Raw genomic sequence first — 18,085 nt, forward strand, 5'->3', positions numbered from 1 at the left:
CTACTTGCAGTAAAATAACCAAAACCATTTTAAAATATCTCTCCAGACACTCAAAACGACAGAGAATGCGGGCACATCACAACTGATAAACAGTCCCTTACTGTCGGTCTGTCAGTTTTTCTCAGTCTACAAATAAACAAGACAATTCCTAACTACAGGTATGCTTCTCCTCTGTCAGTCGTCCAAGGTTGGCCTCTCTCAAACCATCACCTGTCTGTTGTTCTCCTGTGGTTCGTCTCGTACTAAGTAGGATTATCATTGCAACAACACATCATCAGTTGGGTTAAAATACAGTCTAATCTCAGCTCACGTTCCCCATTAGCAGAAAATAATCAGCGCAATTCATCCTTCTCTTCTGTCTGTTGTCCCAAGTTTGGCCTGTCAACCCCTCACTTGAACAAAAGACAACACAATTCATAATAACTACAGGTATGCTTCTCACCTGTCTGTTCACATTTGGCCTCTGTCAAACACCCACTTGTCTTTTGTTCAAGTTTAGAAATAGTCAACACAATTCCTTACAACTACAGGTATGCTTCTCACCTGTCTGTTGTTCAAGTTTAGAAATAGTCAACACAATGCCTAATAACTACAGAGGTGTGCTTCTCACCTGTCTGCTGTTCAAGTTTAGAAATAGTCAACGTAATTCCTAATAACTAGGGGTATGTTTCTCACCTGTCTGTTGTTCAAGCTTAGAAATAATCAACACAATTCCTAACAATAACTAGAGGTGTGCTGCTTCTCACCTGTCTGTTGTTCAAGTTTTGCATGGCCAGCCCAGAGGGGACCCCGACCAGCCCGTGGCCAGGCAGGCTGCTGTTGGCCAGGGGGAGCTTCAGGCCAGGAGAAGGCATAAACGGTGAGGTCGGTGTGTCATCCGACAGCCCGCCGTCCTGCAACAGAGGAGGAGGAGGAGGAGGAGGAGGAGGAAGGAGACAAGAGAAAAATAAGCACAAAGACATAAGCGAGGAAATCAATATGCTCCACCTCTACAAAACCCGTCTAGGGGATGATGCTGAAGCTTATTGTTCAGAGATAATTGCTGCTGCAGGTCTGCTCCATCCTACTCCTTTCTTTACTTTCCTTTCATCTTTTTCTTTACCTCTGTTCTCCCTATCCATATCCCCCCTCTCTGTCTGAATACGATACTGATACGATCGTAAACAGAAAGCCAAGAAGCCTCATTTTCACTTGGTCAGTTTTTAAGAAGGCATTTATCTGCATCAAGGCCTCTCCGCGCACACCATCTACAACACAGCACTCCTGCGGTCGGTGCAATTTTTAGATTCATCAATTTCATTTGCCCCTGGCCTTGGAAACAGCAGATATTGGACTCATTTACGAGGGTTCCCATCTGCGGTTGCCATGATATACAATAGATTTTATTGAGTGGAGTGGGAGGGGGGAAAAAAAACTTCACCTGATTTGACATGACGTTAGCTGCTAGAGTTTGATGCTAGTGTGTAGGGATGTGTAAATTTTAATGGACTCGAAACTAATGGATTATTGAGAATGTGCTGTGCTGGATCAATGTTGATGTACAGAGAAATGTATGTGCATGGATACATCACTGCATTTCCCACGGTATATGATGGGCTGCAATTTTATAACATGTCCGACAAGCGAGCAAAGATGTGTGCGTCTATGCACTGCTGCCTTGTGGACACAGGAGGGCATAACAACTTCAAGAATGCGTTTCAGACAAACAGACAGACCGACCGACAGACCAACCGATGGACGGACATACCCTCTTATAGAGATGCTAGGACGCATCTAAAAATGTCTCATGTGTAATGGTTCAAACGTGAGTGGAACTGGCAGACAAGAAATCAGTAATTGTCAGGGATGCCTTCCAGGCTGCACATAATTGCACATGCATGGGTACATTTCACTGCAGTTATATCTGCAGTATTTGCACATTTGTGTGCAGTTTGAACCACTGCACACAAAAGACATTTTATGAATTCAAAGTGAAGCCGGACTCGGGCTATTGCCATCATATGTCCCCCTATCTGTATTTGCACATGTGTGTGCCGTTTTAATTCCTGGAAATGTCTAGTGTGCAATGGTTCAAACTGAAGACGGACTCGGGCTATGGTCATCATTCAGTGTCCCCCATCGTGTGTGTGTCCCCCCCCCAGTGACCCACCTTGTCCAGGAAGGGGGCCCGGTCCGAGGAGGGGTCTTTGGAGAGGGCTGGGGGACGGCACACCATGGGCTTGTTCAGGCCGTTGTAGTCGGACATGCCCATCCCCCGCTTGTCCAGTTCGGTCTTCTTCTCTAGCAAAGCGCCTGCACACACACACACACACGCACACACACACATAGGAAACATTGAGTCACATCAACATGTGGAACAATGGAAAGGATGAACAATAAGCATACATAATGCCATAAACAGGCATGCATGCAGATGCACACAGACACACACAGACACACACGCACAGACACACAGACAGACAGACACACAGACACACATACACACCACAGTAGGCTGAGAACACATGATGACCCACCGTCAACCACAGCACTAACATAAAATAATAATAAAACAAAACAGAAAAACGGGGACAGACCCTCAGGGCTCTATCATCATAAGCTGCGTGCCCTGGTTACACTCACAGGGAGCACTGAGCAATCATGGAAGAGGAGAGGAGGGAGACATCTACACACATAGGCACACATGACTCATTCAAACACAAGGAATACAGGACACGGGCAGTCATGGGTAAGCGGTTAGGGCGTCAGACTTGTAGCCCAAAGGTTGCCGGTTTGACTCCCGACCCGCCAGGTTGGTGGGGGGAGTAAATAAACCAGGGCTCTCCCCCATCCTCCTCCATGACTGAGGTACCCTGAGCATGGTACCGCCCCGCCGCACTGCTCCCTTGGGGCGCCATTGGGGGCTTGACACACTAAGCTCAGTCTAACATTAGGACACCAAAACAAGAGCAGTGAACTTGCATTAACCTATTGGACATCACGCAAACAGAGATTCTTTAATATAGAGATATGCCAATGTAATAGGTTGCTATGGGCACCTAACATGACCAGGTTCCGGTCTGCCTAAAGGGGCGTGTCATAATACTCCTAGCATTGAATAGAACAGTCCTTAGGTCTGCCTAGGTCTGCCTAAAGGGGGATTCCCCCCCCCCCCCCCCCTTGCAATAATAGAACCCGGAAACAATGGGCCAATGGAACCTCTCTCTCTCTGACGCAAACATATCTACACTGCCCTAATAACTCTTTCTCACATGACGCCAGACATCTTTAATTCAATATATTTGACTCAGGGAAACCATAGACAGAATATGACACCGCAGCGTCTTCCTGTGGAAACCGGTAGCCATTTTTCCTGCTTCTCTTCAAAAACGGAACATGTCTGACGTCACAGTGAAAAATGATAATCCTAGTAACTGGAGCATTCACCCGAGAACCAGGCTCTCCCAAACAGTAAGAAACTCGAGACGCTCGAACACTAGGAAACCTAAACACAAGTATACGCTCTCTTTAACCCAGGGACGCCTACGTACGAATGCAACATGGCGCTTATTTCAACACTAGGTCCTATGCGCACGCACTGCTGATGCTAATACAGGCACAACTGCGCCTACACGTTGGCCTCGTTGTAGTGCTGGAGCCGTCACAAGAGCACTCGGCTCTATTCAACACTGACACACCTACACACATTAGGCCCTGGGCTCATTCAAACACAGAGACCGATGACTGTCCATAGAATCTATCAAACCCTAGAGACCAATGACTGCATTTAGAATGGACACCAAGGTTGAGACGGTTGAAAGGCTTCAAATCTGTTGAACACGTGTTTTTGTCCATAGAATGCAGTCACTGACTGAGACGACTCTACACGGAAAGCAAAAAGGGCTTGATGTTAACAGCGAGGCAACTACACACAGTCACTATGTTTGCTTTATAGCACAACAGCAAACGAGCACTGCGTTGGCTTCCGCTAAGTCTGCACTGACATCTGAAGATATGAAAAGTTTATGCGCAAAATGTATGTGTATCCACCATTTTTGACTTGTTATTGAAAATGACTGTTCAGAGGTCCCATCACCTATGTGTGAATTTTTGCCATTCAAATATTTTGAGAACATACTTTATCAACCTATAAAAAATGCATTTTTTGCAATGCAATGGAATGCCCAAAACAAAAATGCCAATTTCCCAACATTCTACAAAAGGTAGATATACCGTTTTGCAAATAAACTCTTCATATATTGATGAACGACTGTACGTAGAAAGCAAAAGACTTGATGTTAACAGCGAGGCAACTTCACACAGTCACTATGTTTGCTTTATAGCACAACAGCACACGAGCACTGCGTCTGCTTCAGCTAAGCCTGCACTGATACTTTAAGGTAGAATGATGGAGATAGAGATAGATTGACAAGAGAGACAGATGATGGAGGTTGTTGTAGAGAGGATGCGGTGTGTGTTGTGGAGAAGATGCGGTGTGTATTTTGGAGAGGAGGAGGAGGAAGTGACACTCACTCATGGCTTGATCCAGATTCATGTTGTTGCTCTTCAGAGCCTCCTCGGCAGGGTCCCTCTGCAGGGAGGATAGATAGATAGATAGATAGATAGATAGATAGATAGATAGATAGATAGATAGATAGATAGATAGATAGATAGATAGATAGATAGATAGATGAAAGGGGGAGGAGAGAGGATAGGAGAAAAGGAGGAGAGGGGGAGGGAGAGAGAAGGAGAGGATGGAGGAAGAGTAAATGACAGGAAAGAACGAGAGAGGATGAAGAGAGAGGGAAAGTGAGGAGAGAGGGAATCGAGATAGAAGAAAAAAGGAGGGTGAAAGAGAGGAGAAAGGGAGGAGGGAGGTTATAAGAGAGCAAAATCATGTCTCCACTGACAGCCTGTCAACAACCTTTTTATTTAACAACGCGCATACAGCAAACATCGTATTTACAGCCCAGGGGCAGACAGCTACCACGGCAGGCGGGCCGCATTCAAGTCTTTTCAAAAGCTGCGAGGCAAATTATACATCACGGAAGGAAGATGTCTGTTGACAGACGTGTTTTTTTCAGATAACTGGTATAATTTCATCCCCTGGGGAGCAGACACCCTGGCGTTCGGCTATGACAAGCAGACCAAGGCTAGGAGCGCTTCTAGGATGCTTACAGGCGGACCGGGAGACGTGATGGAGACGAGGAAAGTGATGGAAAAACCACCAATCTCAACCATTGAACTGGCCGAGTGTTATGGCACTAGAATGTGTTTCCCAATGGCCAGCAAGTGAGATGTGTTTTTTGTTTGGCTATGGAAGCAGAACTAGGAACACTCTCAGGCACTTACAGATGGGAAGAGGGCAAATTGCTTCTGCTAGTGCACACACCTGATTCTTGAACACCAGAAGATCATAGCATAGGCAACCGAAAATGTCAATCCAAATAAATGGTCACCAAGTGAAGCTTGACACCCTATGTTTGACTATGAAACTAGACGAATGAGCACTCTAAACTAGACATCTACAGATGGACAGGGGAATGTGGTGGCACCATGAAATCTTGAACCAGTTGAAAAGTACACATAGAAGACTGTTATGGAACTAAACATTTGTTTCCCAATGGCCAGCGAATAAAGAAGTTTCTTTTTCTTTCAAAGCATGTGCTCGCATAATGTCATGGTTTGACCTTGCACCATTCACGGTCAAACATCTACACTCAGCCAGGCAATTCAACAGGTGCAGCAACTGCGTCCAACACCAAGATGGCAGATCTGAACACGTGTGTGTGTGTGTGTGTGTGTGTGTGTGTGTGTGTGTGTGTGTGTGTGTGTGTGTGTGTGTGTGTGTGTGTGTGTATGCGCTCGTGTGTGTGCGAGCGCGCGTGTGCGTGTGTGTAAAGGATATGCCAAAGGCAGCGGACCAGTGAGAAGGCAAAGGCGAGATGGCGTGCTTACCGGGAAGCCCATGTCTGTGAGCTGCTTGATGAGGCGGTTCATGATCCAGGTGTCATCTGGCTTGTTGGGCATCTTACCCATGCCCTACGGGGGACACACACATGGGAGCCACAGTTAGGATAGGTCAGTTGATCACAATCATTTTTTTTTTTTAAACAAACGCCTTCATCATAAGCCTTCCAACGCCCCCTTAGTGTTAAAAAAAAACATAGACCAGTGTAACTCAGCACCACCCCTCTGCTCAGCTAGGGCTCCCCAACGCCTGGGGGGCTTTAGAGACCCTGCTTGTTCATACAGAACGTCTTTTTAAAAATTGCACATGGATTAATCGACACAGTGTAAATTAGAAAAAAGAGCAATTGCATTTGAATTCTGCTCTGTCATTGTCAGTGACAGAAACTATGCTGCTTGAAATTCTTAAACATGTAAATAAGACAATACTTTCCTTCAACTTTCCCAATTTCATAAATGATGCCATTTCAGCTTTACGTAAAGACAACTAAAGACTACAATTATATTATATAGCTACGTATAACTATATCATATAACAGCTATATAATAGCTCTTTAAACCCCAGTTGGTAAGTTCCAAACAAGTCGGTATTTCTCGCTGACTCACCTTGGGCGGCATCTTCTTGGGCGGGTTTCCCCATGAGTTACAGGAGGAGCTGCTCTCCTGGGAGGTGGGGCTGTTCCACATGTCCCCGTCATCCGCCTCCCCCCATTGGCCGCCGCCGGACATGCCCATGTCCTCGCCGCTCGATCCCCAGCCGTCTTGCATAGATTTGGGGGCTGGAGGAAGGGGGGTGGGGGGAGAAAAAGAAACTTAACAAGTGCAATCAGAGATGGAAACTTGGCCCCGATATGGCAAACAATGTCAGATGACACTAGGCCTGTCACGATAACAAATTTTGCTGGACGATAAATTGGCTAAGAAATGATTGCGAAAAACGATAATATTGTCTTCTCGGTAATTTTCAAATAAATACAATGGCAATGGGATGAAATGCGAATACACCCTTTCTAATTTTGAGAGCGTCGCAGCAGGGGGTGCTAAATAGATGGGTAGATAGAGAGATAGACAAGGTAGACAGACTGAAAATTAAAAGTACAACAACGTTAAAGCATCATTGTGCTGAGTGAAATGTGCCTGATATTCAGTCTAAGAGAGAGTGACGAGGAAAGCAAAGAAGCATGCAATAACTTATTGTGGCAAAAAAGTTATCATGCTTGTAAAAACGTATTGCACGATATATTGACTTATTGAACATTGTGACAGCCCTACATGACACATAGGTGGACATTACATTACACTACGGACATGATGTTTAAATACGACATGTATATGCCCTACACCAAATTTGGTATTAGTTGAGCTATTAATGGCAGTATTTTTTCACAAATCAATTAGGAGGACAGATAGACAGACAGACAAAAATACAGTCAGATGGTAAGACAGACAGACAGACAGACAGCAAGACAGACAGACAGAAATACAGACAGACATACAGTAAGAGAGACAGACGGACAGATAGATAGTAAGAGAGACAGACAGACAGACTCATTGCAACACCTGGCCAAACCCCCTGCGGTGGCCCAGGTTCAAAACCGACACGAGAGCAGTGGCCACAGTCCTGCAGCTAGTGTAGTGATATAGACTCTAACCACCAGGTGTCACTGTGGGCCTGTAAGAACGTCGCTCCAAGCACACTGCCTCTCTCCCAAGAATGCATGCACCACCAAGCTGAATCCCATGCATAATATACCCTTTCTTGACCTTGACAATGAAATGAGTGTAGAAACCCCTCCACATCCTATAATCCATGCATACATAGGAACACGAGAACACTTTGATTCTTATCAGCTGCGTTTTTTAACGCTTTTATTTTTGTGCAGCGCATCGAGTTTCACATGTGTATGGAATGCACTATGAAAATGAATTTGCCTTGCCTTGCCTAAATAAATGCAACGTCTTCCACAGTCTTATCTTGTTTACAGGGGGCTTTTATTTTTGTGATGCACATTGAGCTGCCTGTGTGTACACTATGAAATGTGCTATAGAAAGAAATGTGCCTGGATGCCTACACGCAATATGCATCTGACCGTATTAAAACAATATCTGAAGATGTCGTGGCCATGTGAAAGTATGCTAAGATGTTAAGATCAACATGGGAGACCAAAAAAGACAAAGTTTGTCAAAGACAAAGACTTGAGCTCGGTTTCTCTATGGAGCTGCCCATACAGAATTTTCCATCATCTTACCTTGTTTGCAGGGGCCAGATCCTGGGGGTGCGTTGCCCCTGCCGTAGGGTCCGGACGGCTCGTGGCCTCCTCCCCCGTCGCCCCATCCTCCTCCTCCTCCTCCTCCGCCGCCGCCTCCTCCACAGTTGCGAGGAGGCTTGCCCCAGGCCGAGGTGCCGTTGTCCACCGCAGGGCCGTTGGAGCCCGGGTCACCCCACGAGGAGGAGGACGGCTCCGGCTTGGCCTGGACGCTGGGCAGATCGCCCCAGCCTGTGAGAGGAGAGGAGAGGAAGGAGGGAGAAGAGAGGGGAGGTTTGTTTGTTTACTTTATTGCCAATTAAGCAACTGTGGCTATCTCAGGGCCAAAGCAAGGCACAATTTCGCATTATGTATCTAAAAATAAGAATCAAATAAATAACTACTACATCAAACAAGCACAGAGAGCGGACAAGACCGGAAAACAAGACATGAGAGAGGAGAGGAGAGGAGAGGAGAGGAGAGGAGAGGAGAGGAGAGGAGAGGAGAGGAGAGGAGAGGAGAGGAGAGGAGAGGAGAGGAGAGGAGAGGAGAGAAGAGAAGAGAAGAGAAGAGAAGAGAAGAGAAGAGAAGAGAAGAGAAGAGAAGAGAAGAGAAGAGAAGAGAAGAGAAGAGAAAATATAATGCCCAGTCTCTTTGGTAACAACCCCATTTTCCGCATAATGCCACAAGGACAGTGATTAAACTACTGGACCACGACAGCCCCCTTTAATTCTCATTTCTTCTGCTTGAAAAAGATCATTAAAAATGGGAAATAACCGTCTCCTCTTTCCGGTGACTGATCATTGTGTCTCCTGTATGCAAAGCAGGGCAACACTATGCCACTAAGGTCTACTACAGTAAGGATTGAAACTATGGACTAATTCATTAATTGTTTGTTGATTGACCTCATCGTATTGACTAACGATCAATTATTGAGAAGCGCCATTTTCCCCCCTGATCTCAATGCCCCCCTTTGCATGTCTGACATTAGTCATAGACACTATTATTAACATGGCCTAGTAACCTCGTTGACGGCCAATGTGGCTTATTAAGGATGCAGTTACTTTGGTCAAAATGGCTGTCAAACTGCTTCCTCTACTGCCTCTGTACCGTTTGACGGCTCTGCAGAAATGACCTTAACAGCACAAAAAGCTTTCGAAAGATTTATACGAAGTTCAACACACACAAAAATGTGAAACTTGTAAACTGATATCTGCGACAGCAGCTGAAATCCAGATGGAAAAGTTCAGAGTATGTCAACAGAACAAAGTCTTGCTCCGATAACTCCATCCACCCATCCATCCATCTTTTTCATTGTGCGCCTTTTGGCTACGCCAACCGAGCGAGCTAGCAGCCCAGAAATAGACATGCTTTCATGGATTCGACAGCAGGGACAGGGAGCTTGAAGGACCCGGCTCTAGCCGGCCAAGGGAATGGCTGCCACGTCTATTTAACTCTTGGCCAATGTCCGAAAAGCTCCGCTGGCTGAGACAGTAGCGAGCTGCCGGCTGCCAAGGCCAGAGAAATCTGCACACGGCACCACGTGGACCGTTCCACTGAGGCTGACGGACAGGGGTGGCAGGCCTACTGTGACAACGCAGTGATGGGCCATGCCATAACTATGTTCCCCGGGTCCTATGTTCCCCACAACCAGGGAACTTAGGACATTTTTTTCAAAAAAGGGTTCCATGTTCCTCGCTGCTTCCAAGTAGACTGCTGCCGCATGACAAAGCGCAGGTTGTTGTTGCACCTCTGACAGGTTAGATTTAGGAAAAGTTTTTGTCAGGTCACAAATTTCCAACTCAGAAACATTGCATTTTTAGGTTCAGGGATGCAGATGCAGGGTTACTGATAATTGTAATTACTAACACCCAGTCAGATATCATATCTGATATTATCTGAACTGGTCATGGGAATATACAATCACCAAGTTGTCGTAGATCCCACCATTGATTTTGATTTTCTGAGTCAGTTACCTTGTTAGCTCGCCTTACAGACAAAGTTTAGAATCAAACTTTGTTGGCATTAAGCTTACTAACCATTACAAAACAATGCACTGCACAAAAGTATTTTTTATTTTATTTTGAAGCTTATAAAAATAAAATGCTTGTGCATGGCGCTGGTTGTCAAACTCCCCTTCCTGCAGACCACGTTTGGCCACCATAGCAATGCATTACGTTAACATATCTGAACAATCACTGATGTCACTCTTGCCACCCCCATGAGGATGTATCACAGACCTCTTTATCGTATTGCCTTTAAAACTCCACCCAGACCCATGTCATTCTTCTTCCTGAGTTTTAATGTTGAAAAAGCGAGGTCCTGTGCATGGCGTGCCGGAACGTTCCACTGAAGCACTGCTGACAGGGGTGGCAGCAGAGCAGCCCTGGCAGGCAATAACGGGCCCTACCATGTCACTTGTGCAGCCTGCCCTCAGGAGAATGCAGAGATCTCTTTATCTTACCATCTTTAAAACTCTCGCCTGCACTCGTCATTCTGCACTGACTGAGTTTCATATGGAAAGAGAGATCCCTGTGCATGGAATGACGGACCATTTCACCAAAGCATTTATGACAGGGGTGGCTGGCTGTAAAGCAGTGCAGTACAGCAAGCGATGACGAGCCCTACCATCTCTACCACCTCGTGCAGATCGACCGCCCCCATGAGAATTTATCACAGATCTCTTTATCTTCCACCCTTTAAAAACTCCACCCCGGACTCTTGTCATCCTGCCCTGACTGAGTTTTATGTGGAAAGCAGAGATCCTGTGTAATGTGCGATGTGCGATGGCGTGCTGGGACCGCTTTAACAAGAGCATGCCTGAGGGCCTTTAACTGGCTCCCTGCGAAGCAGTTGTCAGGAGTTTTTTGGTAGTATAACGGTGCTGTAAAACACAAACAAAGGCCGCCCTACAAATTTGCAATACAAACATCTCCTGTTCCACCGTCACATATTCCCACCCACAGAGAGAGAAGAGCATGCACTGAGAGTAAGGAAGAGTAAGGGGGTGGTGGGTGAGGGGGGGCAGGTGCGATTGCTGAAAAACGGCATCTGCTTATGCAATCACTGGCAAAGTGTCGCAAGAAAGAGTGCAACGCGGCACAATACGTTTCATGTGCAAATGGGTATGGGAACAGATTCCCTGGTTACATGTGTGAAAATACTGTAAAACAATGTCTGTGTGATGTCTGCACATTATGGTGCATCAAAGACCACAATTCTTGAATTTAGATATGGCTGACTGCTAGAAGTTTTCCAAAATACAAAAACAGAAAAAAAAACATGTGAAATTAAGTATTTTTCCCAACACATCATGATTTAGGGGTGCCGTAGCAAATCTATTTTTGTTGGATGAAATGGCAAAAACGCTAAATGGTCCACATGGAGATTCTGAGGTAAACAAGAATGCAGCTCAGGAGAATTGGGGTGATCTTTCTGCATTACAGTGTGTGCTGGGTATGCATTATTATACATACAACAGTATGTCTGTACGTTTGTAAAAACAGAGATTCTTACCTGGAGTGACGAGAGGGGGTCTATTCTGGGGCGGTCCTCCGGGCTGATTGGGTGAGCCGCCGCCGTTGTTGTTGTTGTGGCCGCCGTTGGAGTGGCTCTGCATGTGGTTCTGCTGGCCGTGGTGATGCGGGTTGTGGTGAGGGTGATGATGAGAGTGATTGTTATTGTTGTTGGGTGGTGGTCCCGCTGAGTGGTGGTGGTGGTGGTGGTGGTGGCTGTTTCCGCCATTGTTGTTTCCCGGCCCCGAGTTGCTGTTGTTGCCGGGTCCGGAGTGGTTTCCTCCTCCTCCGCCACCGCCACCGCCACCCTGTTGCTGCTGCGCGGGATTGTTGCGGTCCCACATGTTGACGGCCTTGCTGTAGGCGCTCGGGTCGCCCCAAGTGGATGTGCCGTCGTCGATCTCCATCTTGCGACGGATGGAGGGAGGAGAAGGCTCTTCCCAGCCTGTGGCCTCCGAGTCGCCGCGTCCTCCTCCTCCTCCTCCTCCTCCTCCAGAGGACCCTCCTCCTCCACCGCCGCCGCCCCAACCACCAGTTTGCTTCACGGAGTTGGGGCCGCCCCATGAGCCCATGGTCGGTGCGCCGCCGTTGGGGCCGCTGGGGCCATTGCCGTTGGGGCCGTCTTGGGGTTTGCCGCCGCCGCCCCATCCCTGGTTGTTGGGGCCGGACGACACGTTGGGCGCCGGTTTGCTCCAGCTGCGAGAGTTGCTGGGTTCCTTCCAGTTGTTGCTTCCTCCGTCGTTGCCGTCGCCCCACATGGAGTTTCCAGAGCCGTTCTTCTTTGTCTCGTTGGAGTCGCCGCCCCACTCTCCGCTGCCTCCGCTACCGCTACCGCTCCCGCTGCTGCTGCCGTTGCCCCAGCTCTGGGAGGGTTTGTTGGGGCCTGGGTCTCCCCAGCCCCCTTGTTGCTGTTGCTGCTGCTGCTGCTGCTGCTTGGGCTGGGATGGCCCATCGTCCCAGTTAGTGGGGGACTTGTCGCCGGATCCCCAGGACTGGTTGCTCTTGGGGCCGGAGTTGTTGATTGGTTCGCCCCATCCGCTCATCGACCCGTTGGACACCTTCTTGCTTGCCGGAGGATCTCCCCATCCACTGCCGACCGACTGCTTGGGAGCAGTAGGGGCGCCTCCCCATCCGGAGGCTGAGCCGACCGGGCCCGCGGGCTCGTTCTTGCCCCCGGAGTCGGGTCTCGGCATCCCGCCACCCATGTTTGGGTTGGCGCCACCGCCGGACATGGACGGTGGCGGTCCGGCCGGAGTGGCGCTGCTGGAGGAAGAGCTCGATCCCCAGCCGTCGCTTCCGCTCTCGGACTTGCGCTCGGGCTGGATCTCCTCCATCTCCCAGACGGTGTGCTGCCGCACGGGGGTCTGGCCCCAGCCGGAGTTGGAGAGCACGCGGGGGTCCAGGTCCTGGCGAGGCAAGAGCGGGACCTTGGAGCCGATGCTGGAGGAGCGTTCTCGGCGACCGCCGCGACCATCGCTGCTGCCTCCGCTGCCATCGCTGGCGGCAGCGCCGCCGCCGTCGCCGGAGGCCCAGGAGCTCATCTGGTGGTCCTGGGAGGGCTCCGAGTTCCAGCCGCCGCTGGCGTCTCCGCTGCCGGACTGCTGCGGTTTGCTGTTGCCCCCCCAGTCGCCCCAGGTACCGGTGCCACTGTTGTTGTTGTTGTTGCCCCCTGCGCCTCCACCACCACCACTGCCCCATCCAGAGTTTCCGGAGTCGCCGCCCCATCCAGAGTCCTTGGACTCCCCGGACTTGTTGTCTCCGCTTCCCCACATGGAGGTGCCATCTCCTCCTCCTCCTCCTCCTCCTCCGTTGGCCTGCGAGGCCTCGGTGGGGGACTGCTGGCCCCAGCTGTGGACGGGGCTCATGGGCTCCTGCTTGCTGCTCGCGTGGCTGCTTGGTCCGTCAGTGTTCATGGGAGGCTGCTCCATGCCGAAAGCAGAAGAAGAAGACACATTCGTAGAGGAAGGGGAGTTCTGGCGCTGCGAGTCTGGGCCGGGGGCGTCGGGGTTGCCCCAAGCACTGGTGCCGCTGGTATCGCCCATCATCATGTTACCGTTGGCACTTCCGCCTCCGCCCATGTTGCCGTTGCCGTTGGGGCCGTGCAGCGCCGACGGAACCCCGGGTGGCCCGCACATATTCGGGGGGAGGGAGTTCGGACCCCCCATGCCGCCACCGTTGCTGCCACCGCCGACATTATTGGGGCCTTCGTGCCCGAGCATAGGCCAGGCGGAGGGGTTGGCGTTGGGGTTTAGGTTGAGGTTAGGCGTCCCCCAGCCGGACTGGTGTCCCCTTCCTCCCATGGGCCCCAGGCCGTCGCCTTTGCCCTCGGAGCCCCCCCATCCCCGGTTCGGGGGCCCGCCTTGGCTGGAGACCATGTTGCCGATGCCGTTCTTGTTGCTGATTGGATAGTGAGCTGGCTGACCAGCACCCGTTGCCATGCTCATGTTGCCGCCGCCGCCGCCGCTGCTGTTGCCGCTAGTGACCGTGACGACGCTGCCGTCTGGGGAGCGGTCAGTGTCCGCCGCCACCGAGGAAGGGCATGCTGGGACTGCGTGGATACTGCTGCTGGTGCCGCTGGCGTTGGAGGAGGAGGAAATGGAGGGCCAGGCGTCGCGGTCGCTCTCGTCGATAATCACTTGGTCCCAGCCACTGGTGCTAGTGGTATTGTTACTACTACTGGCGGTGTTGTTGGACTGACCCCAAAGGGGATTCTCATACTGCGTTCCCAGGCCACTTAGATGGGACAGCTCTGTAGGGAAACACACAAGAGAGAGAGAGAGAGAACGTCAGTTAAGAAGTCCATGTCTGCATGGGAAAGTAAGAAACGTAATTTAAATTATTTGTATGACCAGCATATGTAAAGAAATTGACAATAAAGCCGACTTGACTTGAAGCGAAATGGAGGCATTAAGTCCGGAGACATTATGGCGGACAAATGACAATTACGTATATAAAATCCAGAATCATAAGTGGGTTTTTTTTGCCCAGGGAGCGCATAGGCAGACGGGGGGGATCCCTGTTCACTCATTTTGGCGTGATGAATTTGACAAAGCTGTCTAGTCTCTCTTTAAGACATTAAGAGTCATGTTGGCATAGTCAGCATAACGTGCAGACTATAGCAATGAAATAGCAATCAAATAATCATGGTGTAGTCAACATTTTTGTCTGCCTAGCTCAATGTTTATTTGATGAAAGCACACAAGACTGCTTATTTTGTCTTTTCCTATGGTCTAACGATGTTGCAGCTACAGCCACATTTTACAAAAATGTACAGATAATCAGAGTGCACAACAGAGCATGCCACTTGTCGTATTAGCTGCAGCGTGTCGGCATATATTCTGGCTGTCTGGTGTAGCCACGTGCTAGTGGAATGGCGAAATAGAGCTCCATCGGTCTCCATCCCACACCGCACCTAACACCCCTTTCACGCACACGCACTCGCACACGCACACGTGCTCGCACACGCGCTCGCACACACACACACCCTTCAGCAGCCGCTGTTGAGGGGAAGGGAAGCTGAAGCGGAACGCTGCTCGTTTATTGGAATGAATCCAAGACGAGAGCCTCATCCATCACTCCCCATGCTCCATCGGCTCTCCAATCACACACTACACACACACACACACACACACACACACACTACACACACACACACACACACATCCCTAACACCATCACAAGACACTGGGAGGAAGGGGACACAGGAGTCAGAGAGTCAAACACACAGACACACGAACACACACACGAACGAACACACACACACGCACAGCAAAGCTATAAAATGCACATACTCTCGGTCAAATGTGCAACCCCATAGCCCACAGACCAGCTAAGCAGTGCATGCCTCAGAGACCGAGAAAAGAGAAGAAAGGAAAAGAAAGGAAAATAAAAGAGCGGAGGACAGCGAGAAGGGAGAAAAAAAGTGTTTAAATTCCAGCCAGCTATAATCAATCACCGCCAGGTAGGTAATCGATGTAGCGTTAATGCCGGTGGAGGGAGAAAAGAAAAGGGCATTGATCTGCATTGCAAAGCGAACCCACAATTTCTCCCCCACCTCCACCTCACCAACCTCCTCCACTGTGGCTTCATGTACAAACACACACACACACACACACAAACACACACACAGACACACGCACACCTCTCTGACTGCCATAGCCCTGAGGACAGGTTGATGCTGTGCTAGCCAGGCAAGCTTCACCATTCCGAAATGAATTGCGCTACTGATGCTGATCCATACAAAAGGTCATACATCGACATTCAACACACACACACACACACACACACACACACACACACACACACACACACACACACACACACACACACACACACACACACACACACACACACACACACACACACACACACACACACCCTCACATTTCTTCTCGGTCACACTGAAAATGTGCGAGCATAAAAAAAAAACCTGGCACTCCGGAGAAGGAGAGGCTCTTTCTCTGACACGGTCGGTAGTGGTTGCCGTTCGATTCTACTGGCTTCCTTAAAATGGAAAAAAAACTGTACTTTGAGGAGAACAGAAGAGAAGAGAAAAGAGAAGAAAAGAAAGATGAGGTGAGGATATAAATGGATGTCGATGTTTCAGTCAGAAACAAAAAGGCGCCCGAGGGAAGCATACACCTCCTACTCCATCCAACAGCCAATAGAAAAGCACTGCTATCTGACAGGTGTGGGATGCATGGGAGATTTAAGGTACATTCAGTCCATCACACACACAGTCTCTCTTTTTACACACACACACACACACACACACACACACACACACACACACACACACACACACACACACACACACACACACACACACACACACACACACACACACACACACACACACACACACACACACACACACACACACACAGTATAGTCCATAAATGCAATTTCCTTTCCTCTGCACTTATCAGCTCTGTCCAGACCTCTTATCTCTGAGGGTCGACAGTCTAAACCCGAGCCATTGCATAGGGCCTAGCAGTGGAAAAATCCCTACACACACACACACACACGCGCACACACAGACACACAGAGAGTACAAACAACTGAAATGGTGATGGTTAGCCAGTCTGCACTGTCTGCACCTCTATAGGATTTACTAGTCTACAAGTTGAGAAATCCACAAGCACGCACACACACACACGTACGCGTACGCACACGCACGCACGCGCGCACACACCAACCTTAACCCTGACCAGAAAAAAAGTGATGGGTAGCCAAACCCCTGTAAACTCCTCTCTCTCTCTCTGGTCAAACGACACCAATTCTTTTCACGCCAAATCAAAGGGCACCTAAAAACTAGAGGTGCATTTCTCGAAGCCGTATTTGCTATGTTAGCTACTTCCTGGTTTGCAATGCAATTTCCCAATGGCAAGTACCCAAGTTGCTAACTGGCTAACAACTACGCTTTTGAGAAATGCACCCCAGAAAGGAGTAAACAAACAGCGGTTGGACTGGACCAAGCCCAAACACTTAACGTGAACGCTGTAAACATTCAACGTGGATGCGACCTAGTAGCTTTAAACTCAAACTCCCATCTGTTTCGCAGACATCACAACACAAATGTGGTTTGGACGGCTACCTAAAAAAAAAGAGTGGAGGAGACAGACAAAACATGGCAGCTAAGCAAGTTGGGCATCCGTCCAAAACAAGACCCCCTCCCCAGCTACCCACCTACCCCACACTCTCTCTCTCTCACACACACACACACACACACACACTCATTCACGCAAGTTGGGCATCCGTCCAAAACGGACCCTCACCACATGCATACTACTCACTCATTCGCTACATAGCTATCACCCCCCCCCACCCGCCAAACCATCCCTCCAACTCATTCACAGGCGCGTTCAAAAAAACGTGCCTCACCCACTCAAACCACCCCTAACCAACCACCCCCTGAGAGAATGCAATGCAGTGGTTCTCAACCTTTTTTAGAAGAAACGCCCCCTTGGCCTCATCACAAGCCTCCCAACGCCCCTTGACATCATCATAAGACTGACAACGCCCCTCTTAGTATTGAAAAATTACAATGGACTAATGCCCCCCAATGGCAACTAAGCACCGCCCCCTCTCAGCTATATCCTTCTCAACGCCCCCATAGAGCTCTCCAATGCCCTATTGGGGGCTGTACCGCCCCTGTTGAGAAACACGAATGTAATTCATGCATGGCACAAGCCCAGGGAAACGGGAAAGACAATAGAGGGCTGATGGCTAGGTGGCGGCTGTTAGCTGGCTGATTGTTAGCCGATCGCTTCACCCCAAGTTCCTTCATCCCAATTTGGAAGCGAGTGTTTTCGTTAAAGCGTCAAGGGGGGTTCTCTGCATCCGGTGTTTTTCAATGCCAACAACAAATCTCTT

General features: G+C 49.2%; 1 protein-coding gene across 6 annotated transcripts in view; it reads right to left on the reverse strand.

Moving 5' to 3' along the window:
- The window catches only part of tnrc6c2 (trinucleotide repeat containing adaptor 6C2), an 89,632-nt gene that overhangs the window by 26,309 nt on the left and 45,238 nt on the right, over window positions 1–18,085 (reverse strand). For all 6 annotated transcript variants that reach the window (XM_063201682.1, XM_063201691.1, XM_063201667.1 and 3 more), the window contains exons 5-11: window positions 11,712–14,459; window positions 8,199–8,447; window positions 6,556–6,728; window positions 5,938–6,021; window positions 4,513–4,570; window positions 2,150–2,292; window positions 747–893 (exon numbers count right to left, since the gene is read on the reverse strand). In XM_063201682.1, the coding sequence (XP_063057752.1) occupies window positions 747–893; window positions 2,150–2,292; window positions 4,513–4,570; window positions 5,938–6,021; window positions 6,556–6,728; window positions 8,199–8,447; window positions 11,712–14,459 (3,602 nt within the window). The remainder of the gene's footprint in view (window positions 1–746; window positions 894–2,149; window positions 2,293–4,512; window positions 4,571–5,937; window positions 6,022–6,555; window positions 6,729–8,198; window positions 8,448–11,711; window positions 14,460–18,085) is intronic.

Source organism: Engraulis encrasicolus, chromosome 1 (assembly GCF_034702125.1).
Source record: "Engraulis encrasicolus isolate BLACKSEA-1 chromosome 1, IST_EnEncr_1.0, whole genome shotgun sequence".
Taxonomy (NCBI): domain Eukaryota; kingdom Metazoa; phylum Chordata; class Actinopteri; order Clupeiformes; family Engraulidae; genus Engraulis; species Engraulis encrasicolus.